General features: G+C 36.7%; 11 protein-coding genes across 11 annotated transcripts; 6 read left to right on the top strand and 5 right to left on the bottom strand.

Moving 5' to 3' along the window:
• Nucleotides 1-1,036: 1,036 nt before the first annotated feature.
• On the top strand, nt 1,037-2,396 carry EV154DRAFT_444195 (serine/threonine-protein phosphatase 2A catalytic subunit alpha isoform; the record flags this gene model as incomplete). The annotated part of the gene is made up of 4 exons (XM_051597049.1): nt 1,037-1,354; nt 1,431-1,494; nt 1,575-2,265; nt 2,324-2,396. The coding sequence occupies exons 1-4, from the start codon at nt 1,253-1,255 to the stop codon at nt 2,394-2,396; spliced, it is 930 nt and encodes a 309-aa protein (XP_051457126.1). The 5' UTR covers nt 1,037-1,252.
• Nucleotides 2,397-3,053: 657 nt separating this feature from the next.
• EV154DRAFT_245687 (60S ribosomal protein L1-B) lies at nt 3,054-4,745 on the top strand. Its single transcript, XM_051594578.1, has 3 exons — nt 3,054-3,140; nt 3,212-3,463; nt 3,713-4,745. Exons 2-3 carry the CDS (start codon nt 3,459-3,461, stop codon nt 4,356-4,358), a joined length of 651 nt encoding a protein of 216 aa, XP_051457125.1. The 5' UTR covers nt 3,054-3,140; nt 3,212-3,458; the 3' UTR covers nt 4,359-4,745.
• Nucleotides 4,746-5,233: 488 nt separating this feature from the next.
• On the top strand, nt 5,234-6,302 carry EV154DRAFT_245630 (uncharacterized protein). The gene is made up of 4 exons (XM_051594577.1): nt 5,234-5,477; nt 5,541-5,901; nt 5,986-6,043; nt 6,117-6,302. The coding sequence occupies exons 1-4, from the start codon at nt 5,298-5,300 to the stop codon at nt 6,250-6,252; spliced, it is 735 nt and encodes a 244-aa protein (XP_051457124.1). The 5' UTR covers nt 5,234-5,297; the 3' UTR covers nt 6,253-6,302.
• A 520-nt stretch (nt 6,303-6,822) lies between these two features.
• On the top strand, nt 6,823-7,495 carry EV154DRAFT_510719 (uncharacterized protein). Its single transcript, XM_051601734.1, has 2 exons — nt 6,823-7,084; nt 7,152-7,495. The coding sequence occupies exon 1, from the start codon at nt 6,856-6,858 to the stop codon at nt 7,036-7,038; it is 183 nt and encodes a 60-aa protein (XP_051457123.1). The 5' UTR covers nt 6,823-6,855; the 3' UTR covers nt 7,039-7,084; nt 7,152-7,495.
• A 189-nt stretch (nt 7,496-7,684) lies between these two features.
• EV154DRAFT_603068 (high mobility group box domain-containing protein) lies at nt 7,685-8,923 on the bottom strand. The gene is made up of 3 exons (XM_051607330.1): nt 8,803-8,923; nt 8,400-8,666; nt 7,685-8,334 (listed from the first exon to the last, which is right to left on the bottom strand). The coding sequence occupies exons 1-3, from the start codon at nt 8,827-8,829 to the stop codon at nt 7,828-7,830; spliced, it is 801 nt and encodes a 266-aa protein (XP_051457122.1). The 5' UTR covers nt 8,830-8,923; the 3' UTR covers nt 7,685-7,827.
• Nucleotides 8,924-12,641: 3,718 nt separating this feature from the next.
• On the top strand, nt 12,642-12,956 carry EV154DRAFT_564130 (uncharacterized protein; the record flags this gene model as incomplete). The annotated part of the gene is made up of 2 exons (XM_051605824.1): nt 12,642-12,689; nt 12,792-12,956. 2 exons carry the CDS (start codon nt 12,642-12,644, stop codon nt 12,954-12,956), a joined length of 213 nt encoding a protein of 70 aa, XP_051457121.1.
• A 74-nt stretch (nt 12,957-13,030) lies between these two features.
• On the bottom strand, nt 13,031-14,054 carry EV154DRAFT_603066 (RlpA-like double-psi beta-barrel-protein domain-containing protein-containing protein). The gene is made up of 3 exons (XM_051607329.1): nt 13,777-14,054; nt 13,631-13,724; nt 13,031-13,569 (listed from the first exon to the last, which is right to left on the bottom strand). The coding sequence occupies exons 1-3, from the start codon at nt 13,941-13,943 to the stop codon at nt 13,327-13,329; spliced, it is 504 nt and encodes a 167-aa protein (XP_051457120.1). The 5' UTR covers nt 13,944-14,054; the 3' UTR covers nt 13,031-13,326.
• Nucleotides 14,055-16,241: 2,187 nt separating this feature from the next.
• EV154DRAFT_510702 (uncharacterized protein) lies at nt 16,242-19,870 on the bottom strand. Its single transcript, XM_051601733.1, has 8 exons — nt 18,841-19,870; nt 18,686-18,770; nt 18,566-18,612; nt 18,480-18,487; nt 18,070-18,418; nt 17,755-18,010; nt 16,822-17,678; nt 16,242-16,754 (listed from the first exon to the last, which is right to left on the bottom strand). The coding sequence occupies exons 1-8, from the start codon at nt 19,697-19,699 to the stop codon at nt 16,528-16,530; spliced, it is 2,688 nt and encodes an 895-aa protein (XP_051457119.1). The 5' UTR covers nt 19,700-19,870; the 3' UTR covers nt 16,242-16,527.
• Nucleotides 19,871-20,830: 960 nt separating this feature from the next.
• EV154DRAFT_564127 (uncharacterized protein) lies at nt 20,831-22,117 on the top strand (the record flags this gene model as incomplete). The annotated part of the gene is made up of 3 exons (XM_051605823.1): nt 20,831-20,932; nt 20,980-21,145; nt 21,210-22,117. The coding sequence occupies 3 exons, from the start codon at nt 20,831-20,833 to the stop codon at nt 22,115-22,117; spliced, it is 1,176 nt and encodes a 391-aa protein (XP_051457118.1).
• Nucleotides 22,118-22,145: 28 nt separating this feature from the next.
• Nucleotides 22,146-22,823, bottom strand: EV154DRAFT_421642 (uncharacterized protein; the record flags this gene model as incomplete). The annotated part of the gene is made up of 1 exon (XM_051596042.1): nt 22,146-22,823. The coding sequence occupies one exon, from the start codon at nt 22,821-22,823 to the stop codon at nt 22,146-22,148; it is 678 nt and encodes a 225-aa protein (XP_051457117.1).
• Nucleotides 22,824-23,576: 753 nt separating this feature from the next.
• EV154DRAFT_510698 (eukaryotic phosphomannomutase) lies at nt 23,577-24,711 on the bottom strand. The gene is made up of 5 exons (XM_051601732.1): nt 24,609-24,711; nt 24,440-24,551; nt 24,297-24,373; nt 24,143-24,234; nt 23,577-24,078 (listed from the first exon to the last, which is right to left on the bottom strand). Exons 1-5 carry the CDS (start codon nt 24,693-24,695, stop codon nt 23,685-23,687), a joined length of 762 nt encoding a protein of 253 aa, XP_051457116.1. The 5' UTR covers nt 24,696-24,711; the 3' UTR covers nt 23,577-23,684.
• Nucleotides 24,712-27,899: the final 3,188 nt, after the last annotated feature.

The following is a 27,899-nucleotide window of genomic DNA, read 5'->3' as shown; positions in this document are numbered from 1 at the left end:
TTTTTTAAAAATAAGCTTTTCTTTCTCTTTCTTTACATTTCTTTGTCTAATAAGAAAGGGCATTTGTGTCTTTGAATTGGAAGTGTGGGTTGCTTTGTCTCTCTCTCTCTCTCTCTCTTTCTCTGTTCTTGGAGCAGGTGCGCTTCATTTACGACTGTTGGCAACACTCTATGGAGGGAGTCCTTAAATCGGAAACGATCTTAGATGGTTTGGTGGGTGGCCTTAAATAAAGCGGGTACTGTAAAGTCGGTTCTCGTCGCTTTTGTGATGAGAGGTAAGGTCTATTATGAAAATCATTTATCTGGCATCTAATAATTTGATTTATATCTAGTAACTGGATTGAAATGTAGGAGAACAAGATTATCAGACTTGCACATGGGGGAGGAATTATTCGTTCTTTGGTAGATATTGCGCTGACTCCCCCTATACAATAAAAACCTTTTAGTTATACTTATTAGAGGCTTTGTTTGTTTTTATATGTATATACTCTCATCTTTGGATTAGAGTATCTTCCCTGACGCTTCTTACTTGAAAGAGTATATTATAGTACCCTATTTCTAATTCTATCCCCAGCGTTGTAGCTGGAATGTCACGATAGATTGAGACTGTTTCATAGCGCAATGCCTTTTCGGGCACTGCTATGAACAAAGGGGAAATATTTTAAACAAAAGCCCTGTCAACTGAAAATGAGGACAAAGACACCCCCCCCCCACCACAGCTGTACCTATTGGGAAAACAATGATGCCATATCAGTGCCCGGCCCCAAGAAAAGAATGAGGCTAGATATGGGTCATTGGCTTCCCTTTTAGACAGGTGTAAAATGAAAAAAAAAAAAGAAGAAAGGTTTCATTAGCCGCTTTCTTTGGTCTTGTGGTTTAAAAGGAAAAAATGCTTACGTCATTTTATACTTGATCCAATCAAAGGCTATAGTTTTTTTTAGAGTGTTGTGTTGTGTGTGTTGTGTGTGTGTGTGTGTGTGTGTGTTGGTTGATTGTTTTTTTTTTTGGGCCTTACCTTACACTCCGACAATCCCACCTTTTTTTTTTTATTTCTTTCTTTTTATTACATTTATACATAAAAAGGGAAATCTCTTTCCTCTTTTTTATTTTTCTTACATCCTCTTTTTTTTTTTTTTTCTACAAAAGACCTCTCCATCTCTTTCTTTTTATTTCGTTCATCTTTTTTTTTTTCTGTACTTTAAAAAAAAAAGATTAAAGAAGATAAATAAAACACTCTTATTTATACATAGAAAATGACTGCCATTAGTTCTGTTGCAGATGTTGATGCTTGGATTGCCCAACTTTCTGAATGTAAACAATTACCAGAGTCAGAAATCAAAAAATTATGCGAAAAGGTAAAAAAATAAAGGTCCATCTAGGTAACTAGAGTGTTCATCTGACGCTGTTTTTTTCTCTCTGTTCATTTTAAAGGCACGTGAAATCCTCATGGAAGAGTCCAATGTTCAACCTGTGCGATGTCCTGTAACTGTGTGCGGTAAGTGGTAGTCTTATATGATGGTTGATGGTTTTTTATTTATTAAAAAAGGGCATATATATATATATATATACATTTAGGTGATATTCATGGTCAGTTCCATGACTTGCAAGAGTTGTTCCGTATTGGAGGTAACTCACCCGACACCAACTATTTGTTTATGGGTGATTATGTTGATAGAGGATATTATTCTGTTGAAACTGTCACATTTTTGGTTGCTCTTAAAGTACGATACAAGGACCGTATCACGATTCTTCGTGGTAATCACGAATCTCGTCAGATCACCCAAGTGTATGGTTTCTACGACGAGTGTTTAAGAAAGTATGGGAATGCCAATGTCTGGAAGATGTTTACGGACCTTTTTGATTATTTACCCTTGACTGCTTTGATTGAAGATCAAATCTTTTGTCTTCATGGTGGTCTCTCGCCCTCGATTGATACATTGGATCAAGTCAGATCCTTGGACCGTGTGCAAGAAGTACCTCATGAGGGTCCAATGTGTGATCTTTTATGGTCTGACCCTGATGATCGATGTGGTTGGGGTATTTCTCCTCGTGGTGCAGGTTATACATTCGGTCAAGATATCGCAGAGACATTCAACCATAACAATGGCTTGACACTGGTAGCAAGAGCCCATCAATTGGTCATGGAAGGTTATAACTGGAGTCATGACCGTAACGTAGTTACCATCTTTAGTGCTCCTAATTACTGCTATCGTTGTGGCAACCAAGCTGCTATCATGGAGATTGACGAGCACATGAAATACACATTGTAAGTGCCCCCCCATCATTCTCCTTTAAAACTCTTCTAATATACTTTTTCATAATAGCCTCCAGTTCGATCCTGCTCCTAGACGTGGTGAACCACATGTTACCAGACGTACTCCTGATTACTTTTTGTAAAAACAAAAAAAAAAAAAAAAAAAAAAAAAAAAAAAAAGTCAAATTTTTTTTTTTTTTCATTATCTATCTCAAACAACTGTATACTTTTATGTTCTTTTTCCTCTCTCTCCGTGAGCCTCTTTCTTTTTTTTTACGATCACCTTTTTTTTAATATTCTTTCATACCTCACTACCAACAAAAAAAAAAAAAAAAAAAAAAAAATATTGATTAAAAAAACAAAAACAATCATGGTTGTTTCAAAATAAACAACCGGGTATTTTTTTAATTTGTGGCTGATTTATGAATTTGAGGCAGTGCATGGGAGATTACATATATAAACAATAAAATATCTTTCTTCTTTTCAACTACTACTTCTTCTTACAATCCATTACTTCTTTTTTTTTTCAAACTTGCACTGATGAATAAATTATTATTGACTTTAGCTCCTTCTTTAACACGCAGTCACGCTTCCAATCCCGCCCGATTCTTCACCGCTACCTCCTTCACTTTAGGAAAGCCATTCAACAAGGAAGAAAGTATGTCTTTTAGTATTCATCCCCCTCCTGTTGATTAATTGACTAGCGTTGTGCATTTAACAAACGTGGATCATTTAAACTAGCATTTATCATTCAAACCAGTGTTTATCACTCAACTAACCTCTATACACTTTTTTATTTATTTTATTCTGTAGTTGATAAGGCCGACTCTTTATTAAAAAATGCTCCGGGTTGGAACGAAGATTTAGCCACCGAAAGTGAAGCTGACGTAAGTAAACACAAAAAAAGATAATGACACACACACACACATTTGTGTAACAAATAGACATGTATGAATAGGTCAAGGCAGATTTAGATCCCTATGTTGACCCAGAGACATTAAAGGAAGAAACTGCTGAATGGGTGGCTACTCACAAAGATGCCAACGGCAATATTAAAAAATAAAAAAAGAGAGTCTTACTTTTTTTTTTACAACTCAATAAAAAAGAAAAAAAAAATTTATGATATATTCAAACTCAGAAAAGTATAACTAAGCGTCTCACCGGTCTGTGCTTTTTGTGCCTCCTTCCATTTTCATTAATCAACAATGAGGTAAAATGATCCATCCATCCATCCGTTGCCATCCATCCATCCATCCATCCATCTATCCATCCATCCATCCATGTGTGTAGTATGTATATGTATGTATGTGTGTATATACCCAAGTATACATATGTAAACAGATGCATATAATTACTAGCGATGCGTCAAATGATATAAATGGTGATGATGGGGATGCAACACAAATTAGTGTCACTTTCCAAAAATGTTTATTCTGACACTTTAGCTTTCTGTTTATAGTAAAGTTAGCGCTTCTGCCGTCAGAGATATCGTCAATGTTATCCAGGCCCAATCCCTCGAAAAGCAACGTAAGTTCACTGAGACTCTCGAACTCCAAATTGGTTTGAAGAACTACGATCCCCAACGTGATAAGCGTTTCTCTGGTACCATCCGTCTCCCCAACGTTGCTCGTCCTCGTATGACTGTTTGTGTCCTCGGTGATGCTTTCCATTGTGATCAAGCCAAGGGTGCCGCTATGGAGTTCCAATCTGTTGAAGATTTGAAGAAGCTCAACAAGAACAAGAAGCTCATTAAGAAGCTCGCCAAGAAGTACGATGCTTTCCTTGCTTCCGAAGCTCTTATTAAGCAAATTCCTCGTCTTTTGGGTCCCGGTCTCCACAAGGTTGGTAAGTTCCCTACCCCCGTTTCCCACAACGATTCTTTGGTCGATAAGGCCAACGAGCTCCGTGCCACCATCAAGTTCCAATTGAAGAAGGTTCTCTGTCTCGGTGTCGCTGTCGGTCATCTCGGTATGACTGAGGATCAATTGATTGCCAACATTATGTTGTCCGTCAACTTCCTCGTCTCTCTCCTCAAGAAGAACTGGCAAAACGTCAAGTCTTTGTTCTTGAAGTCCACCATGGGTAAGCCTCATCGTCTCTTCTAAGTCCATTCGACTTTTGGTCTATTTCGAAATTTTATGTTACTTTAGTCTTCAGCGCTATCATACTCTGACGGTGTACCAAGGTTGTCTTTACAGATGATCATTTGGGAGCTTTCATAGCTATTGTACTCATTTATATTGATTTTACATACTTTTTTTTAATAAAACAATCTAAAAAAGCACTCTTTCTCTTGTCTTTATCCTTTCCTTTGTACATTCTCTTCATCCTGACATGTCTACATTTTGTTCATTACATTCTCCTCATTCTGAATGTCACCTCCCCCTCCCCCCGGAACGGCGATGGTATGGCCCGCACCCTTTTACGAATTACACGCTTTGTATGTGTAGTGTATAATTAGAGATACAGCCAAATGTCAAAAACGGCTGTCGTTTTCAGTGTGTTTGTTATTCTCGGAGGATAAAAACTTGTATCCCAACTACAAACTCTTTCCAAAAGAAGGAATGACATGTACGGCAATAGTCGGGAACCCACCTCATAGTTCTGCCTTATTATATTTTCTGCATTAATTGTTAAAAGGATAACGTGAATGGAGTTCGAATATCCATAGCAACATATAATGAAACACGCTATCTTTAAACAATGTTCTTCCTTTCTCTTTATTACAAAACAAAAAAGGGACGTAAAACACTTGAAAGTAATACTTAATAGAATACACCCATAAAGCATGGAACCCCCCAAAAAAAAAAAAAAGAATGCAGGAAAATAATTCATGTAGAAATTCTCTTGTCACCCGACGAACAGATACACGCCCACACGAGTACACGCTGCTATTTCTGGAAGAGGGGGTGGACACACACCCAAAATTGTTGTCAATAAGGTGAGACAAAAATAATTTTTGTCTTCCCCCCCTTGTTTCCTTTCTCCCTCTCTCTCTCTCTCTCTTTAATTTTTTCTCACCCAACTTTTTTTTTTATATATAAATGGAAGGCTTTCTAAGTACTTTACCACCTTACGTCCATGAGTTTTTAGGCAGACACCCACCGACCGATGTATTCAACTTGTTGAAAGAACTGGTCTGCTTTGCCGTATTATATTCAGAGGATCGTGATCGCATTAATGCCACCACGACGGCATTGTTAAAAAAAAGGCACGACAAAGAGGTAAAGTGTGAAAAGAAATGAACCGTTAAGGTACGTAAGTCTAAACAAAAAAAGTCGATTTAGCTTGACGAGGATGCCGTGGTTCCTGAACCTCCCATGATGGCATCCATAAAGGAAGAAGAACCTAAGCCGGAACTGAAACAACAACAGGTGAAGGAAGCAAAACCCACCTACAACGTACGTACCGGCGAATTGATTCAGACCGACAAGTCAAAAATGGCAAATACCATGCCCGAATGGTGGGGTCATCAAGAATCCGATCATCATCCTATCGTACCAAAAGAAAATCATGAACCAAAGGCAACCTTGAATAAATCCATCTTTAACCATAACGCCCATGAAGAGAATCATAGTAAGCTGCATGAAGAGAGTAAAATCATCAAGGAAGAAAAACCGGATGCCTATGGCTCATCATGGATCTCTTGTAAGTCTCTTTTATATATATATGTGTGTATATATGTAGGGGCTATATAAGCTTACTTTTTTTTTTTTTTCTAATCTAATCTAGGGGATCAAACACCAACCAATACAAATACCCATCATCATCGCTTAGAAAGAGCGAGAAGGTAAAGAACTCACATATACAAGATGAGATAAAAAGAAGGGATCTCTTATTATTTTCTAGTCAAATTATACCAGATCTTCGTTCTTATCCCGAGGAGGACAATGCCAGACTTGCTCATGCTCATACACCCATGGCACCCGTCTTAAAACGTCACTCCACCATGAATTTAAAATCATCCGTTTCTCCTCCCACACGAACCACTATGCGTAACCCATCCAACGCCACCGCCACCAAAGCCATGAACCGTCTCTCTGGTAACGTGTATATCTATATCAATATAAGAGATGAACTAACTTTTTTTTTTTTTTTTTAAAAAAAAAAACAGCTCCTGTGTGTGAATCTCCTACGACGGCATCGAAATTCATGTTGACAGCGACTAGTGCGAAAAAAAATGGGATGACACAAAGTCCGAGTCATAGTACGGGTACGACCACACCAACACGATCTGCTTCTGTCACCATTAAACAACCACGTCCTAACAATGCCATGCGAGCAAGAGCAGAGCATGCACGACTTCAGCAGGAGGAACTGTCCAAAAAGAAGACAGTCAAACCCATGGCTTCTTCCAATAGTTTACGGTTAAAGGAACGCGTGAAATCTGGCGTCGATTGGGATACCATCAAACGTGAAAGAAGAAATACAGTGACTGAACCCGTTTCGAAATCCATTGTTGAAACAAAACCTTCTTCTTAGTGAACAATAAAAAAAAAAAAACCTCCCTCCCGAACAGAAGTGTCACTGATCAAGGGGATCGTTTTATTACTGTTCTCCCCCCCCCCCACATATATACACTTGAGCTCAATTACTACTGTCATGCATTCGTCACCCTTTTTTTTTTTTTTTTTTTTTTTTTTGTTACTATGCTTGAAAATATCGTATATGCACTGGGATAAGACATTTTTATGGATTCTAATCATCAGAGTATTTAATGCGATAGACGTAATATCTAGTGCCTGTATTTCATACATAAAACATGGATCGCTTAACACGCATTAAACTCGTTTTTCCGGGCTTATATCACTAATACTAAAATAGCTGTGAGGTAACAACAATTAAATAGGATTTTGTGTTTGTTTTATAATTAATGCCACAGTCGGTCGATACTGCAGATAATTTTAAAAGGCTCTCTCCCAACTCAAAGAAAAATAATCTGCAGCGAAAGAGTCGTCCTCTCGCCTCTACCCGAGACACATTACTATCCTCATGACCAGACGTTGTATATTATTGACTTCATCCATACCATTTCCCAACCACATTCCTTCTATCTTAGTCATGTAGTGGAGAGTCTTGTGGAAGGAGATCAGAATGAAAGTCTTATAAACATTTCGTTTTAAAATTACAGTCCGAAAGAGTAGATATATACAAACATATAAAAAAAGTTAATAAACGGATATCATACAGGCTCACTATCTTTATGCAAGAAAGTAATTGGTTCGATGATTTTTACAGGATCTACAACAATAAATCCAACTCATAACAATGAGCACACCACAATAATGGTAATACGGATTGAAAAACGGATCAAACAATGTACTGCATAAAAACACTATGATATATCATATTCCGTATAATTTCAACACTAAATGTTCACAAGACATACCCCCACCTAAGTAAAGAATCAAGAATTTAAAAATACATATCTTGACCGCGAGAAAAAATAAAGATATACGGTTTATTTTATACATATTTTTTTTTTGTTATATATATATATATATATATATATATATATATATTCTTCTTTAAAACACTTGAGATAAATTTCAGAAACTTCGTATGACAGAAAGTTTAATCGCTATCGGAATCAGAAGAGCTGGAGCTATCATCAGAATCGGATTCAGAGCTTGAAGATTCAACAGGCTTGGGAGCGGCCTTTGGTGCGGCTTTGGCGGGGGTTACTGGCTTGGCAGGAGTTGCTTTAGCAGCAGCTTTAGCAGCCTTGGTAGCAGCCTTGGTCGACTTGGCAGTCTCAACAGGCTTTTCTGTAGATTTTGAGACCTTTTCGGTAACAGTTTTGGTAGTCTTTGTAGGTGCAGCTTTGGCGGCTTTGGTGGCCTTGGCAGGAGCCTCCTTGGCTTTGGTAGGGACTTCCTTGGCCTTGGTAGGGACCTCCTTGGTCTTGGAAGAGGTTTCCTTTGTAACGGTCTTGCTGGTAGAAGGTGCAGCGATAGAAGCCTTGACAGGAGTCTCCTTCTTAGCTTTCTTTTCAACATGATTCTCTCCACGTTCAGCTTCATAAGTAGCCATTAATTCCTTGTATCTGTCTCTCTCCTCATTTGCTTTTTCAGTGAAAGGCTAATATTTAAACGATGAGAATCCTTTTCCAAACCGCTTTTTTTTTTTTTTTTGTTCTTTTTTACCTTTCTTTCCTCTTCAGAAAGTAATTGCCATCTAGCACCATAAATCTTTGACTTTTCAGCAAAAGTGGCGTCAGGGAATTCTTTGTCTACAGCATCTCTGATAGAGTTGGTGAAGAGGAAAAAGTTGGATGTAGGAGGTTTAGGAGCATTGGGATCTCTACGCTTCTTCTTATTATCATGGGCATTAGCATCGGTATTCTTCTCAAAGATTAAAAGCTCAGCAAGATCACTGAGACCTCGAGTGATAGTTTGAATAATTTCGTGTGCCTATTTTTTTTTTTTTTTTTTTTTTTTAGAGTGGTTAATATTTTTTTTTTCTCCTTTTTTTGTTGTTGTTGCTATGCTGCACCAAAATACACGCGTTTTATATCCCCAACATAACAACGACCTAATCATGATTTACCTGTGTAATTCTTTCTTCTCTGGACATTGTTAAAGTATTTATGGAAAGAGAGCAATAACAAAAATTGTGCTTTTTTCCACCCCCAAATAACAAAAAAAAAAAATTCTTAAAAATCTCTCGCGCACCGTCGGAACCAATCACACCCCTACTGAAATGGGCTGTTTCAGCCAAAAAAAAATAGATCAACGTGATGTCCGACGGTCCGGACTACAGGGCGACTGTACAGCTCCTGCTGCCCTCCCCACAATCAAAATCCCTCATCGTCCCATGGTGCCTGATATCAAAAAAAAAAAAAAAAAACATTTTCATGCCTCTACTTGAATCCAGCCTGACCCCCCCCAAAAAAAAAACGATTGTTTGTAAAAAGAGAAAAATCACAGGACAAGCTACATGACTTAAAGTTGGCTGCAGTAACTGTGATTTAGTTTGGATCCCATAGTCTCTTATCATGAGCACTGTGATAAATCTATACTCTCACATTCACTTTTTTTTTTTTTTTTTTTGGGTATAATTGCACCATCACACCCCTCTTGTTCTCAGTGGAAATTGCTGCTCCCCGTAATATTGATACAGTTTTGTTGATTTTTGATCTACACGCATTGATTGTTATCAGTTCTAACCGTGCTTGGTACAATCACTGCAAGAATAGCCAGCCAAAAAAAAAAAAAAGACATTCATCTATAGAATTCCTTGGTGATATTTTTAAACATGCCGCTCTTCAATTTAGTTTGTCATAAAAAAAAACCTTCCAGCTTAAAATATAGCAACATTGGCAATTTTTTTTTTTTTTTGTATGAACTATTTACATTGACAATATGCAGACGCTCTATTGTAAAGCACATTAACACCGGGAATCTTTTTAACAGTCTAAATACAAGGATGTTAGGTCAAAGGATTGAATACATACATTTGATGGAGCCTGATAAATTTTCCGATCTCTTTTTAGCTTATATTGCTTTCTCACAAGCAAAATGCACTAGTGAGCCTACTCTGGTACAGTATACATCCAGCGTATTCCTGTTTGCGCTTTAAATTTTATTCCCTTCTGATGTCTACAACATTGCCTTATTCAGATTGACAATAGATTTTTTTTTCTGTTTTGCACTGAACAAAGACACCATACCGTGTCTATTTCTGATCGCTTTTCTTTGTTGCGTCCATATCTTGAAGCCCGTATTTAATACACTTTGCTTTTTTTTTTTTTTTTTTTTTTTGTGTGTTTTATACTTTTAAACAATGAGCACCATTTTGGTATATATGTATGGGACAACAACCCCTCGCTAAGTCTTCTTTCCATTCTCATTTATTTATTGTGGATGATTTATACACCTGCACCAAGGCGTATCTCAAAAAAGACAAAGACCCTTCTCGCATTCACTTTACCAGGTACGTTGCACACCATGTCCCATAACAATAAAATCTTACCCGTTTCTTTTTAAAACAGATGGGACTGAAAGAATATTTTGCTATGACATACCAAATGACGAAATCACAACGAATCAAGGTATTAAAATGCAAAAAAAAAAAAGAGAGAGAGAGAGTGATGGTCTTGTTTATTTAAGTATTATTTTCTTTTCAGATGTTAAATTGAGTTGGATTAATCGATGTATCCAGTGGTTCCGAAAAACCATCAGAAGATCCACGTAAGGTGGTGTCTTTTTATTTACTCTTAGAATAATAATAATAAAGCCTGTTCCTATTGACTTTTATCGCTGTGGTGAGATTGTAAAGCACATACTTAATGGAGTCAAGATACTCTCTATAAGTTACATTGGATGGTCCATTTGCATATAACGTTTGAGTTCATCAAAATACATCATATACATAGTGTTGCAGCCAATAATAATATGACTTATTATGCTACACATGATAGGATTTTTCTTATAAATACTCTTCTATTTAGTGTTTTCTTTGGGGTAAATAGGTTTGCTTAATAAAAACGCGAAGAAAAAGTTGACTCTATTAAAATAATTATGTTATCAATTAAATACATTCTAAATGTAAGCGAGTGTAAGTGGTTCTCCAAAAATTATTGGATTCTTTAGAAAAATGGATTCTTTCTTAGCAAACATCATCACCCAGCCATTTCATTGATGTTTCCGAAGAATAGTTAGAGTTGCTACGTTTACATTCTATGAATCAATTTTTGGGTTTGCCATTTTTTGGGCCTCTTTGTTAATTGATACTTCCCAGCCTTTAGAGAGTTTGTTTACGGCCGAATATTGCTCAGATAGTACCGCCTGTACATGGTTTTGATTTGATAACGTCTAGAATCGAAATGTGTAGATCGAGTAAATGCATAATACAAATCCATGTTTGAACCGTTTGACTCTTTTTCCCAATGCACTACTTCCCGTTGTCACAATTTTAATCGCTTCTTGGAGAAAAATCTTGTCCTTTGCACTATACTCATAAGAGTTTTGTTGTGATTCGGAATAAACATCATGCAGTACGCCATAAATGTTGCTTACACAAAAAAGGTCTTTTTGATGTCCTTTCAATTTTTCTATCGCTTTAACGATTGAGTCATCCCTAGTTATGATAGTTTCGCTGTGTGTGTGATACAAAAATAAAAAAAGGAATTAGGTTGCGATAGCACAATGTTTTATTAGATATCTGTTTCCTGTCAACAAAACAAGAAAAAAAGAAAAGCTTATTAAGCTGCCACGATGTCAACATGTTGCGATGTTGACTAATCCTAGGCCAGTCCAAATGTTGTCATCATCATAAATGGAGATTCATTTAGATGAGATGACAGTACAACCCAAAGCTTATTTTGAACGTAATACAAAAACTTAGACACTTACTAAAGGCAATACAGAACTTATGCCGAGAATAATCATAATTTCCCTCCATCTTATTCTCAACCCAGCACGAGAAAGTGATCAAAACATCGATAGCATGAGAAGGGGTATCTCACATATTTCAAATACGTAGTGGCACAGACACATATTTTGTGGTGCTGAACCCAATTGGCCCAAAGAGAGATTTTTTGGCCTTTGTCTGACTGCATGGAGGGAGGGCTACAATATAAATATGCTCAAGTTTAACAGAATGATTAACTTCAAGAACTATATACAGATTTGATTTCTATGTTTGCCAGTTGCTAATTGACAAGCGAGGTATTCGCGAAATCGAACAAGAAGTCCTTGTATGCATGAATCAATATTTCTACCTAAAAGTATTCGGACTCTACAAAGAGCTCTCGTCAATGGTAAAGGACTAGGAAGCTGCACATTTACTAAACAGTCAGTGATCTGCTAAACACTGTATCGCGTTGAACTGGGTTCTTAGCATTGCATGGATAGTATGACGCATATGCTCCTTTTAATGCCAATGGTAGGAAAAACAGCTTGGGAAAAACAAATTGTGGTGTTATGTATATCTGTAACTTACCATAGTGATTCAGTTTTTTTTTCTTCCAAAGTAACTGTTAGTTATCACTTTGCTTAGTTGATATCGCACCTTGATAAAGGCAAATATGTTACGTATAATCATATGTCTTTTTTAGGAGATAAAAAAATGGAATTCTTTCCCAGGGATAATCTTTTTGTTGCCTGTTTATTTTTCATCTGTTGTACTTCTCCGTGATATTTTGACATGTACCGAGAAGTGTCTGAGAAAGAGAAACAGCTAAAAAGCAGAAAATGGGGGCGGGGAAGGGTGATATTCAGCCAATCGTAAGGAGTTTATTTGATGACGTGCAAGGGCTAATTGTTTTTTTTTGGGACAAGCTGAGAAAAAAAACTTTCCCCTGGTGTTTAATATTTGTTTTTTTATAAAGCTTCCGCAACCTTTTTTTTTTTGTTCTTTTACAACATATAAAAATATAATTCAAAATGGCTGGATCATACACTATTGCCGGTAAAGCTATCCCTAACCACAAGGTAAAAAAGAAAAAGACGACACACAAAAAAAAAGCAACATGAAGAAATGCGACACGGGACAAAAAAAAAAGAGATTAACACCATGTTTTTTTTTTATAATAGATCGCCATGTTCTTCATTGGTGCTTATGCCGTTGCTGGTGCCGCTGCTATGATGAAGCCTAAGGCCCCTCAAGCTGCCACCCCTCCTATTCAAGCCAGCTCTTCCGATGAGGAAGCTTTCATTCGTGAATTCCTTGCCAAGGCCGAGGCTGACGAAAAGAAGTAGATTTCTCTCATTGTTTTATAAAATAAAATTTAGCCAACTCAACTAAATTCGAGACGCAAATCATATACCGAGTCAACACTCTTTTGTTTATACATGTAACGAAGTTAATTTTTTGTATTGCGTTAATTTTTTTTAAAAAAAGTGTATGTATATTGAAAAAAAGTAAAAAAAAAAAAATATAGACGAGGGTAGGGGAATTCTTTTTGTTTTTTTTTTCGTCTATGATTTAAAAAGTACAATTAGGATAAGAGAGAGAGAGAGAGAGAGTTTTTCTTTTGTGTCTTGTTTTAATACAAAGTGAGTAAAGATTAAAAAAAAAAAATGTATTTAGAGGGAAGAGTGAGAAGGAGAGGGAGGCGGTGGGAATGATTTACTTCTTCTTGGGACCGTAAGAGGGCTTTTGAGACTTGGGACAAGTAACAGCCTTCCAGGTGATGTCAATGACACCATCGTTAAGGTTAGCAAGCTTCTTGAAGGCAGCAGGAGTTAAATCAATAGCCTTGTTCACGATACAACCAGCACACTTATCAACAATCTTGACAGTAACTGTCTTCTTGTTCTTTTTGTTGGTGATCTTCATGCATTTATAACAGTTTTCGAACTTCTTCATGGCCTATCATTTTACATATTGTTAAATTACTGCTAATTTTTTTTTTTTTTAATTTGTGTATTACCATAGCACCAATCATACTGTTGATAGAGGCAGAGTAGGCAGGGAGACCGTTACGATCGTAACAGGCAGCGTTCTTCAAGTCGTTACCGGAGTACCTAAAGTAACCATGTTAATATGTGTAAATAACGAGTTTTGTTATATATTTACCAAGTACCACGTTGTTTACGCTTTTCTAAAGAATCTTCGCTGATGGTGGAGTTATCAAAGTTCATGAGGGTGGCCATACCACGACCTTGAATTTCAAAGGCCTTGGCGACGTTGATAAGGGATGCAATGACAAGTGCACAAAGGGAAATACAGGCAAGAAGCTTCATAGTTTGTATTTTATAAAAAGGAAGGTTGTGTGGGTGGAGGATATATAAAAAATATGACGAACAAGAAAAAAGAAGAAAAAACTCAAAAAAAAAAAAAGAGCGCTTAAAACCTTCAAGTTATAAGGATCCCCCATTTGAAGGCTACACAAATCTAATTAAGTGAAATGTTGAGTAGGAGTTGAACTGGTTCATTTATGGAATCTCGTGTATCGAGGCAAACAAGAAGATCTGCCTCTTTGTGAGGCTCACAATGTGTACAAGTCACTTGGTCTAGATTTATATAAGAAAAAAAAAATGTCATTGTTGCGACACGTTTTATATTCTTCCATTGTTTCTTTTTTTTCAATGAAACTAGGGTTTTTAATTTACTAGTTAAAAGAAGTATTAATAGTAATGCTAAACAATTTCACTCTGGTTTTTTATTTATTTTTTTGAATGTTGTATGGGTTTAAGATGCCGATACGTTGCACACTTTTTATTTTAGGAAAGGCACCTTGACATGTGTTTCCAAATTTAAATCCCATAATAAACACAACAGATATTTGGCTGATCCAATGACAAAATAAATAACAAAAAAAAAAACATCTATAAAGTCTACACTTTCGAAAACAGACTTATTCGACTATTTTAGAATTTTTTTTTCCGTTCACAAAACTGTACCATTCGTCACCTGATAACCCAAATGTCTATCAGAGAAAGAGGCTGATGGAAATAAGATTTTCATCCCGAAAAACTAATTGCAGATGTACACATTTTTTTTTTCTATGCTATGCCTATTTTATCTTTAATAATTGTTGTTTATACATTTTGTCAAAAATAGCCTTGGAACCCGCTACAAAAAGAAAAGAACGTGTCATGTCGACAAAGTGGCATTTTCCCGTATCACATTTTACTATATGTCCTCATAGTAATTTCACTTTTTAGTGTCATTACAAAGGCGTGCCTGTCCCGGTCAGACCTATTTTTCGTTCCTTTTTTTTTTTTGCTTTCTTTCTATAGTTAGTGTAAAAAAAAAAAGCTCAGGCATTTTATAGCTTGAAAAAAGAAATGCACCCTTTTGTTTCTCCAACTAGCTTCTCCGCTTGCACATAAAGAAATGCTAGTGAAAAAAAAAGGGGGAGGGATGAATGCTCTAAAAAGAAAGAAGGACGATCCGAGAGTTTAGTTGATTGTTGCACGATACCCTCATTGTCCCACAAACCGAAACTAGAGTGATCTCTATCCTTGATGTTTGAAATATATTTACACTGGTGTTTGTTATAATTCTCTTTTATTTTTCTTAAACCAAATTGGCGCAAGATTAGAAGTACCCGCCCAGTTATTTATATTGTTTTTTATATTGTCATAATCCAAGAATAAGTTTTTGGTAAGACAAAAAAAAATAATGGGGTTCATTCCGGATACCTGATAAAAAAAAAAGTGTTGAGTTGTAAAATAATTTAGGGTTTTTTTTTTTTTTGCACCCTACAGTTACAAGGCATCATTTATCATCATCATAAGGCAAGCCCAGTGCCTGTCACCACTAAAAAAGAACAAGTTAAAATGAATATTGGCGGTGATTTAAATCACGCGATTGAGTTCTCTGTTTTACTGTCTCTTTGTGTACGTAGCACATGTGCCACTACACACACAACTATAAACCAACTTTTTTGGTCATGTGAAAAACAGCAAATTAAAAATATTTAATTATTGTTTGGACATACTCCTCTCACAAACACGTATACATATATATAAAAAATAGGGCAGCATGTATACTTTATAGATAGGGTAAGCCAACTATTCCCTATTTTAGCTCAAAGGGTCAGGATGGCACTACCTACTAAAAAGAAAGAATTATCCGTATTACTATGATTCCCTTTAAAACATGATACAACATCATATCGGATACGGAACATCAGAGTAAAAAAGACAACGTCATTTCAATTTCTATTTAACAGTCCAGACTCAAGGAACAAAACCAAAATAGCCCGATTCCCCGGTTATTTAAAATTTAATATTACTGAAGTTACTGAAACATAGGGCCATTTTTATTTCACGGACCAAGCGGGGGACACAATAAGATTTTAGCTTTTTTATTGCCCGGATTATACTGACATGATTATTATAACATGATAAGATGGAAGCGTAGGCTGTATATACCATTCCACCGTTCAACATGTGTATACACTTTGATGAGCCTGCCGATCATTTGATCAACATTTATGAGAAAATTTAGTAGCAGGGGATAAACAGTTGCACAGAATATATTTACATTTTAGAGTTCAGACAAAAGTGATATTTATACTTTGGACAAGTTATCTGCATGCACTTCTATACAGGTTTCATATAAAATTCAACCCAAGGTGTATAGACCAACCAAGTGGCAAAATAAAAGCCATAATTATGACATGCATCTTTGTTTTTATTAGTATCATTATTTGTTTGGTAAACAATGAATATCATTTTGTACATGTAGGCGCTTAAAAAAGAAAACTTTGTTCCAAAAAAGTATCATTTAATCATAATATATTTTACATCTTGTTTTGTGCAACAATACAAAGATTAGCGGATAAGAAGAGGCGGGTTAATTCTACAATGATTTGATTTAAAATGTATTCAATATCGGCATTCTTTTACGACCATGCGTGGAAGTGCCCTTGATTTCCTTATCGTCAATATGAGGAATTCCAATTTCATCACACTTGCTTAAAGCTAAACTCAATCGAACAGCCATACGATATTCGAAATCATATTTGGTACAAGCCATGGCCATTTGCCACAGCTTTCGACTCTTTTTGAAATTGCCAAGGCTCCAACTCGTAACACCGGATTCTATTATGCAAAAGTCAATCTTCCATCCATCCATCAAATCTTTTTTTTTTATATATATACTATTTACCCCAATATGTAAAAGGAACCACCCAAGATTCTTCCTTGATACAGTGCTTATGATCCAAAATCCAATTTAAATGAGCAATCGTCTCTTCAAAGCGACCAAGTGAGTTCAAGATGGAAGCCTTGGTTAACAATAAAACGGCTCGTTGATCATAGTAATCCGGAGGAGTGGTCACGGGCACTAACTCTCTTAATCTGATATTGTACTCAATCTTTTCTCTGTCATAAATGATTTCCAGCGTATGCTGAACCAACTCGAGACATTTTTCAAGCTGTTCATGTTCCATATATTCAAACGCATTCAAGACCAACATAATTTCCAGAGCAGGTAAACTAAAGTCCATATCTTGGTATCCACTCTTTTGAAAGAACTCGACTTTTTTCATGACATAACTATCAATATACGTCTTACGCTCTCCCTCTTTAGCTAATGTCGGAACCTCGGCGAAAGCCAAGATAGCTTCTGTACGCTGACCCATCATCTCGTAACATGCACCCACAAAATATTTGGTAAAGGCAGGTGACCAGTATTTCTCGCGACTCAATTGTTCAAAGTAATTCACTGCACCTTGCCATTCCAACTGAAGCGCCAAGTTAAACCCGATTTCATAATCGGACATTTGCTTCATAGCCACTTCCGCCCATTCGCCTCGGCTGGATTCGGCTGCAAATGTCATGGACTGCGTTGATAAGGGTAAATTACGTGCTACTCGCGCAATACGTGCCGCAAAGAACAAAAAGAAGCAAGAGTTGGGATGATTACTTTGGGCATCCAAAAGACATTCAATGGCCGGACTCATCATATCTTTGGAATAGAGCTGGGGAGCAAATGATGTCAAGACGGAATAGTAAGCCAATAATCTAATTTTACATTTTTTTTGTTTGTTAGTATCTTACTACAGACAGAACCCGGGATCGAAAAAAAAAAAAAACTTACGTGAGTGATGCTAATGGGGCACGAATGCCTCGTCCTTCGAGACACAATTTAAGTAATGCAAACCCTAATTGTTTATCACTTTTCCAACCTAAAACCGAAAAGATTTTCAAGATTTTGGGAGGCATCGAGGATAAAATCAGTTGAACAGCACCAATACCAAATTGGATGGCAGACACCGTGTCACAATCCATGTATTTTTTGTACTCTTGTCCCATTCGTTTGTACTCTTGCCATACAATACTGTAACTGTTATAAGCTAATCATGTGAGAATATCAGTACAACACACACACACACAACATTTTGTTTGAGCTTACCTCTCCTTAAATTCAATCCACACTTGAGATATCCCACCACACTTTCTTGTGTCATTTGAATTATTCCCATCAGCAAACAACATTCAGCCTTCACAACATGAGCTCTCAATACACCATTGGGAATAAAAGCATTGGGTGATGCCACTCCTCCACTACTATGAGGCATAGCCATGGCAGGAGGATCCGTAGGCAATCCTGTGTTGCTCGAGGATAAAAGTGTGGTAAAATATGTACTAACCGTATCTTTGAATGGCTTTTTGAAAGATGTATTATCAATTTGTGTTTTTGCAATTGTATAAGCCGTCGCAAGTGCATTCATTGCAATCTCAACATCTGATTCATGATAGGTCTATATTAGAAGAGTTTAGTACTACATATCATCCACTTGTACGCTTCCCATTTTTCCTTACCATAATTGCTACATTGGATAAAAAAAAAAAATTATAGTTAGTGATACATCTTCTTATTCAAAAAAGCTTCTTTTTTTCTCTCTTACCTTTAATAAATGCCATGGCTCCAAGACCTAAAGCATACAAAGGATCCCTACATTCGTACCATGAGAAAAAGAAAAGAAAAGAAAAGAAATACTACGCATGCCATATGAAAATAAACTTACTGACTAGCCTTTGTTTGAAATACAGCCTTTGCCTTCATAAACTTGTTATCAAACAAATATTTCATACCATCTCTCACAGGTTGATCTTTTTTACATAATATGATTGAGTACACACAGCTTCATTTTCTTTTTTTGTAAAAGCTATTGAATCTTACCTGCAGCTTCCTGCTCCCGAGGCTTCAAATTATTTACAGGAATATCCTTTGGATCAACCGCTTGAATAGCAATCACATTATCTCTAAACAAATCCAGATCAATAGGATCCTCAATTGAATATTCAAACTCTCGACTATGCTTTTCCCGCTCACGATCCTCTGGTAAAATATATTGATCCTTGCTTGGTTGAGGTAACATTTCCTTTTCGCTGGTGACATTTTTAACAGCATCCTCAACAGCAGGTAAAATAGCGGCTAAATGATTCATGGATGGTGGTGATGGTGGTCTTTCTGCTGCTGTTTCCACCACTGCTGCTACTGCTGGTGCTGGTGCTGGTTCACTGGGACTAAGATCCGTTGCTTGATCCACCATGGCTTTGAATTCATCTTGTGTAGCCTTATCCGTCGTGGGAATTTCAACTGCATTCACAGAAGCTACAGCAGCAGCAGTTAATAACACTTGTTTCTGGATATCCTCCATCGTAGCCTGTTTTTCCTCAACTACAATGGGCTGGACCTGAGCAATGGTAGGAGTTTCAATCACGGGCGAAGGGGTAGGTTTGAAAGGTCTTTCAAATGGAATCGGTTCGTAGGTAGCAGGTTTTTCAGTGCTTGTAGTTTTTTCAACAACAGTGGCAGGTTCGGGAACAAGTTTTGGTGCAGGAGTTGGGGTGGGAACGGGAGCAGAAGCAACTTCGAGAGCTTCAATTTCCGAGGCTAGATCCATGACAGCAGCAGCAGGAGGAGGAGGTGAAGGTTCCTGAATTTTTTTTTCGTTGGGATCATGTAAGGATTCATTATCACTACTATCATCATCCGAAAAACGATTGTTTTGCAAAGCTGGTAAAATAAAGGACATTCGAGTGGGCTTTGGTTTTACAACGGGTTCCTCATCCTCTTTCACATTTTCTTCTTGTTGTTGAGGTTTTTCACTATTGCGCTTCTTGTCTTGTTCGATGGCTAATGCTTTCAACTTTAATACGTGCTTTCTGTCAAGTTCCTCTTGTGCATCACCGTCCTGAAAATAATCGTCGTCTTCGTCTTCTTCGTCCTCTTCATCCTCTGCGTCCTGGAAATTATCACTATTGATGGAAGATGATCTTGATACACGGTTCTAGCTCTTTATTTAGCGGGACTTCAGATTTTTTGTTCTGTTTTTTTGTCTTTTTTTACCTTTTGACCTGAATCTTGGGAAGTCATGGAGGTAGGACGATGAGAGCCTTCATTCGACTTCATTTGAATGCCTTTCCAAACAGACTTTTTAGATGATGTAGCCATGGTCGTTTTACAATTAGAAAACTAGAAAGAAGAAGAAATAAACCTGGTGTTTCCAACTTTTTATTTAAATTAGGCGGAACTCAATTTTTAATACTCACACAACACACTCACACTCCTCCTTCTACAATGGGATTTTTTTTTATGGCCTCCCCCCCTCCTTCTCTGTTTTCCCCCCTTTTGTTTTGTTTTCATTGGTTCATGTAGATTTTATTAAAAATCTCCTTGTGAAAATATAAAAAAAACTTGGATTGGCACAGTCCATGTCCCCTAGGCAATCAAACGTCATTTTCGTATGGTTTCTTTGGTATCTTTTCAATTAAAGTTTTATGGTGAGTATATACTAGTCCCAGCTAATGTTAGTTGATTTTTCTCAAAGTACTCAGCATAGATCAGAAACATTTTTTTTTGATCGCGCATTAAAAGGAGACATTGCTGGATCACGTAACAGATATTGCAGTGCAAAAAAATGATCATAATTATATTAGTTATATTGAGGCCAGAAACAATCATAGCAGTCTTAAAAAAATAGTCCGTTGAAAAGGACATCATTCATCGCACATCCTCAGATCTCCACTGATCCATCGAGAAAAAAAAATTATTTCATGCACTATCACATCATAATGACGCGGAGTATCAGACATTTATTAAAAAAGCATTTCATTTTTTTTTTATTCTCTATTTCTTCTTTTTTATCATCAAATTTTCTTATTTCATGAACAGCAAACTTGTAATTTTAGGCGGCGGTGCAGCAGGTGTACTGATTGCCATGAAACTTGCTTCACAAAACATTGACGTGACACTAATCGATAGCAAAGTAAGAACGAATTTTTTTTGTCCGGAAATCAAACTAACATAGAATAGACTTTTTATGAATATACACCTGCACTTTGTTCTGTACTATACGAAGAAACAGATGCCAAATTTCATCAGCATTTTAGCGAAATATCATTCGAGCTCGAACCCTTTTTACGGGAAATCAATGTCGAGTTTATTCTGGGAAATGCAAAACTAATCAAGGACGATAAAGGTAAAAAAGAAAAGAAAAAAAGATATTAATCATTCGAGATAAAATGAAATTTACACGCTTTCAGTATTTATCCACCAACAGGAGGAAGGAATCGAGTATGACTATCTTGTGATATGTACAGGCTCTAGTTATGCGGACCCATGGAAAACTCAAAACGGCACAGAATGTATCGACCTCAATAGAAGAATTAATTTCTTGAACGAACAACGTGACAAGTATAAACAGGCTCAACGTATTTTATGCATCGGGGGTGGACCTGTAGGTGTGGAGGTAGCTACCGAGATTTCATACCGTGCACCCGGAAAGAAAATCACGCTGGTGGATATGAATAAAACCGTCTTGGCTAATGCACCTGATGGTATAGGAAATAATGCACAACGCATCCTAAACGCCCGGGAATCCATCACAAGCATCATGGAACAAAGCGCGTCTCAGAAGGGCCAAGAAGGAAACACGTACATCTATGAAACAGATAAATCGCATACGGAAATAAAAGCGGATCTTGTCTATAATTGTATTGGCGTTACACCCAATTCGGAATTTTTACAAGCGAATCATGCGGATTGGCTGAATGAAAAGAAGCAAATTATAGTAGATCCCGGATTACGAGTGACTTCCAATGTGTTCGCAGTAGGGGATGTAAATTCTGTCAATGAACCCAAAATGTTCTACACAGCACATATGCAAGCCATTCACTTTGTCAGAAATATGTCACGCATCATCAAGAATAATACAAATGTCGAAAATTTAATTCCCTATCATCCTTCAAGACCCAACATGATTGTTTCAATGGGTCCTCAGTATGCTATTGGTTACGTATCAGGCATTAAATTAACAGGTTGGCCACTTGGTTTAAACAAAGGTAGTCATCTAGCTTCCTGGGGTAAATACACCATTGAACGTGTTAGCATGAACAGTTGTCACTTAAAAATACCAGTGAACGAAGTACTTTATTTAACATCAAGACCTTAATAATAATAATAATAAAATCAAAAAGTCTTTACAAAAAACGAATTTTTATTCTAGTCAATCTTATTGTCACTTGATTAGGCCATTCTTCATCCAGCATATCTATCCATTTTCTTCTTGTGGAGTCTTGTAAAGTGTTCACCCATCTCTCAATTTCGGTATTCTTTTGAATCACAGCCCAACGAATCATGATTTTATCCTTTTTGATATATTCTGTTGGCACCTGATTCAATATTAACAGGATATCAGACTGATTGGATGAAGACACCATTTTACCAGCACTAGGTTGCACAAAATATCTTTCTGGTTGTTGTTGCAGTGTATTACTCGTCATGAATTTAAACAGAATAATGTGATCATCAGGTATCGTATTCTGCAATGAGAACTTTAATGTTTGACCACGATACAGTGGCGAATTAAAATACAGTCGAGGTTTCTCGGCTTGTTGTTGGTTCATCAGAAACAACATTTCTTCTTCATCATCGTCGTTATACAATGGCTGTTCAATCATTGGTAAATCAGATTGGATAAACGAGTCCCTGGATGCGAAAATGGTGGGCTCATCTTCATCCGTTGTAGGACTTTTAATAATCAGCTTGTTGTTATGGTCTTGCTCATGCTGAATAAGAATATTCAAATACGGCGGTGAAGGTGGCGGAGGAGGTGCAACGTTCCGGAATCGCGGGACTGGACTAGGTTCAATAAACATAATCCTTGGATTATAACTCCAGTGTTCATCATCCTTTTGCTCCTCCTCGTTATCTTCTTCTTGCGCAAATCCCACCCTAATTGTTGTTGCTGCTGTTGTCACCGTCATCGGCTGATCATGATCTAAACCTGCCGTGGCGTCTTCTTTATTTGAAGAAAAATGATGATAATGTTGCTGTAAAGATTTATTATGTCGCTGTAATTTTAAAATATATTCTCTTCTTTCGGCCCTTCTCTTTTTACGCTCCAGAATGGCTTCAGCTGTATCTGTACCTCGATTACTCAAAATACCGACGGGTCCGGCTGTTTTTGATACTATAGTAGCCACATCTTCCTCCTCTTCATCTTCTGTAGCATTGAAACTAAGTCGAGGTGAATCTTCTAAAGGAGGGGTCTTCTTTTTGGCAACAAACAAATACTTTAATTTACTAAGTGATGAAGAGGATGAACGTGTCGTTATAATTGAATCCGTATCATTCTTTTTCTTTTTCAAGGTCGTCCAGCTCTTTAGACTTTGCCAAACACCGGGTGGCTGCTTAGTAGCTTCTGTAAATGTGGCCTCGGATGCTGTCGGCCATATCGGAGTTGTTAAAGAAAGAAATGATCGGCCACTTTTGGCGCTGGTCGTACTTTTCTGACTATAAACTGATGAAGCGTATTGTCGTGTCATCTGCAAAAATAATATAAGAAAAGGAGAAGAAAAAGAGAAAGACAATAACAATAACAAAAAGTGGGGGAGAAAAAAAAATGGTAATTTTAGTGGTCACGTCGGATGTAGAGTGTTCCGAATTTGTTTGTCTCATGATCTCTTTTAATGATTTAAACGCTAGGCGTATGGTATTGCAAAAAAAAAAAAGGTAATTTATGGGAAGAGTTCCTTGAGAATACGAATGGTATCTTCAGGGCAAGTAACAGAATGTCCAGTAACTCTGGGATCATTGTAGATTTCATAATCATTACCACCTTCGAAAGTCTTGTCACCAAAGAAATGGATCTTCTTGAAACCTTCATGCTCAATATGACGTAAACAATAGGTTTTATCCCAACCGGTGGGAAAAACGTCAAATGAGATTTGGCCACCAATTGAGAAAGTCAAAGCCAAATGAGAGAACTCCTTACGAAGGTCTTCAACAAACTTCTTACGGAGTCCACGAGCAAGATCGTACTTTTCGAATTCGTTACGCTCTTCTCTGTTACAGTTACGACCAATAGGAGACACATTAATCATACCGTTACGGAACTCAACAAATGTACCACTAAAAGAGAAAAAAAAAAATTAATTTCTCCCTAATGAGATAGCAAGTCTTTTCTTTTCCTTACCGCTTCTTGGGAATATCCATATCAGCAATATAACGTAAAATATAGTTGACCAACTTGTTATATTCAGCATCTCCAATCCATTCAATGAAACTCTGTAAAGCGCTGCCTTTGTTACAATCAACTTACCCTTTCTTTTTCACTGCTAATAACGTACCTGAGAAGCCATCTTCTCTCCTAAACGATAGGCTGTGAGACCGTTCTCAGCAAAACAATAATCGAAATCTTGTAAAACTAGACAACCCACATGTATTAAAAAAACCAACCTAACAGCCACTTACAAAAAAAAAAAAAACTTACTGCCGTCACCAAGTTGCTCATATTGCTTGCTAAGGTCAGAACCACCAACGAAACCAATAACAGCCTTCTTACGAAGTTCAGCTAAGGTATCCTTCATTTCTTGGGTAACAAACTAGAAGACGCGTTAATCATAAAAGCTCTGAATGGTTTATACAAGACTTAACATTACACTACGAGCGACAGTTAAAGTTCCATCAACATCGAAAAGAACAATGGTGTCAGGGTGTTGACGATCGGCAAATGATGAGACAGGCATGTTTATATTCTTATAAATAAAAGAGAGTACAAAGATTCTCTGGGAAACTAAATTTTTCTAAATTTATATTGAGCCTAAATTTCTACCCTCTCATCCATTGAGCCAATGAAACATTCCCTCGTGTCGATCTTTACGGAATTCAAATATACGTGGAAATGCCAAAAACCGCCAAGTATGTTTAATTAATTATTCAAAAGGTGCATGCGTATACTTTGAATCCACATCTTTTTTGTTTCACCTTCATTTTTAACCTTTCTTTTTTTTTATCGGTTACCGCCAAAGCTAAAGATCACTTTGACGTGTCTTGAAGTACTGTTCAGTGATTTTGTGCAACCTAATTTTGATTAGGTAACTGTCTGACTTTCATACTTGTACAGCATCATTTCAATCCCACAAATGTTAGATCCATTATAAAACTTGTCAAAATGCGTCAGAAACAAAACGCTAAAAAAGAACTTCTTTTACGAGATATGCAACCAAATGTAAAGCTTTTAGCTATTTCAAGTGATTATGCATTTTAAAAACCCTAAAGAACCAAGACTTCGATAATTGTTGTTTATTATCAAATGTCAACTACCAGTCAAATAACGTCGTAACTCATAAGACTGGTAGCGGCATTTTGTTTAATCTATTAATCAATGAAGTTGACACCATTGTGCTTGAATTTGTTTATTCTACTTCGGACGACAATCGTGTTAGTTATGCAGACTTTGGACCGGATTCAGGTCAAAAACGATGTCAGGCAACTACTTTCTTGAAACTCTGCTAACTCTATCTATGTCACACATGAGCTCAGCGAGGTATGCACCATAAAAAGGCTCGAGTCAACAAAAGCATTCTGTCTTGGCAGCATCATTTTTTGGTTTCATTACTACAGGTATCTCCACATCGTTGCTGGCACTTTCTGAAGACTTATTATTTTGCATGCAACAACACCAAAAGTAGACATATTCCACGTTGCATGGAAACATAAACATCTTATACCACTTCTTGGATTTGGAAAAAGATCAATCCTTTTTTATTGTAATCAGTTATTTTTTTTTACAGTAGACCTCATACAGGAGCCAAAACTATGTTGTCGGTCACGATAAAAAAATTGGTCTACACAACCAGTTTTTAATTTTGGCAATTTTGTGTGGGTTACAAACATTACACAAATAAACTCCCAGAATTATGTATATATATACAAAAGGAATATTATCAAGGGCTCGAAAAGAACAAACAGAAATAGCTTTTTAAATTATGACGAGGCCCGAGGATCTTATGATAACAGACACAGGGACGAATGATGGCATCAAATGTTACTGAGGTTTTGGTATTGGTATCTTTCGACGACCAGGCACAAACTATTCAATATTTTATGTTTCTGTAGTCAATTTATCAGCTTACTTATCAAAAAGAATATAAATATTATTAAGCTAAATAAAGATGGGAATAAGTAGCACGGTTTGAATAAAGTAAAAGCTACTTTTACCTAACCGAAATATAGTAATATTGTAACTCCTAAGTAAATACTGTTATTGTTCACATACATGTATAAACTGCTATAAAGGAAGAACATGTGAACAAGACATGTTTTAAGTGTTTCTTTATAAAAAAGATTCTGCAAATGATGATAACTCTGTGATGCCATTAATGGTTTTTAGTGCCGTATCTTAACATGTTTATAGCTAATAGAATGAAAAAAAAAATCTAACTCTTGAGACTGCAAAAAAAAAACGAATAAAAAGAAGAAAGACTGTCTCGAACTTTAAAGCTGAAGTGTGTAAAAACTGCAAACAGACGGGACATAAAAAAAAGTCCAAAGACTGTCCCCTCTAAAAAGGAGGATTTGCAAGATAAACTAGGTGTCAGCTTCCAAAATTTCAACATCTTGTACCAATCATATTTTTGAAAATGCTGGGAGCAGAGTCATTCGATAATTGAAGTATTGTATTGTTTGTGGAAAGAGGTTCTAGCAAGCTATATTAATTACTGTAATATTTCCAAACTTAATTTATCTGAAATTTTAGATCATGGAACCTCGAAATATGGAGGAATCCGCTACTCATTCCTGCGGTTCAATTATTTGTGGAGGCGATCCTTTCTGGGGTAGCTCCTACCACATTCTACTTGAGGCCCATCTAACAGAAATTTTAGAACTACTGTATGCTCCCCTTCAAAGGGTCTATTGCTTCCTAAAATTACTCTGGCCAATCTGTCAAGGTCGCCAAACCGCTTAATTCTATTTTTAGCTTTTATCTTATTATGCTATGAAAATGAAGTGGAGTCATGTTTAATAGATAACCTAATGATTTTGACGCTGACTACTCCAAAGACACAGGGTACGTGACTAATAAGACGATTGATCCAAAAGCTAATAAAGAAAAACTCGATCAAGTTACAAACCTTATTATACCAGCTTTGAAAAAACGCATCAAAGAAACGCAAGGTGCCGATAATAAATATTTTATGAAAAGAAATAAAATAATCTATACGCTATTCCCCATCGGCAGTGAAGTTATGATAAAAAACGTACTACGTAACTTCAAAACTGAGCCCAGATATGAAGGACCTTTCACTGTATCAAATTACACGTCCAATGGCAGCTACATTCTAGTAGACAAGTCAGGGGCTCTGTTGACAAGAGGTATACCTACGTCACATATAAAATTAGCATCTACATCTAACGTAAAACCGAAAAATAAAACCGAGTTACACTATGAGGTACAGGCGATTACGAATCATAGAGGTCAAGCCGGAAATTATTAATACAAAGTTAATTGGAAAGGTTATGATTCGAGGCATGATACCTGGGAACCGACTGAAAGTTTTGATTCTAACTATGGGACAACGTTAACTGAAAACATTTCTAACGAGTAGTATTCATTTAATCCAAGGCGGGAAACAAAGTATAGATCTATTCCAAAACCAGAAAGGTTGACTCATCATTAACACCCAGGAGAGTTGTGCAATAAAAAAAAGGATCAATTATTTCATAGCAGCAGAGTTCTTTTTATCTCATTATTTGTCAAGTGCATTATTTTTGTCAAATACCACATTTCAAATAGTTCTTCATCTCTCCTCCATTATCTTGTTTCATTCTTGCTACATGGTCTTCGCACTGGGATTCTAGCTTCTATGGCAATCTCTTTAATTCTATTACCATTGAATCATCTACCCTTCGTATGTTTCACCAATAAGCAAACGAAATTTAATCCACAC

Source organism: Mucor mucedo (genome assembly GCF_025094135.1).
Source record: "Mucor mucedo strain NRRL 3635 chromosome Unknown EV154scaffold_52, whole genome shotgun sequence".
NCBI classification, from domain to species: Eukaryota; Fungi; Mucoromycota; class Mucoromycetes; order Mucorales; family Mucoraceae; genus Mucor; species Mucor mucedo.
The sequence above is the reverse complement of the archived record's forward strand: the minus strand, read 5'-3'. Positions and strand labels throughout refer to the sequence as shown.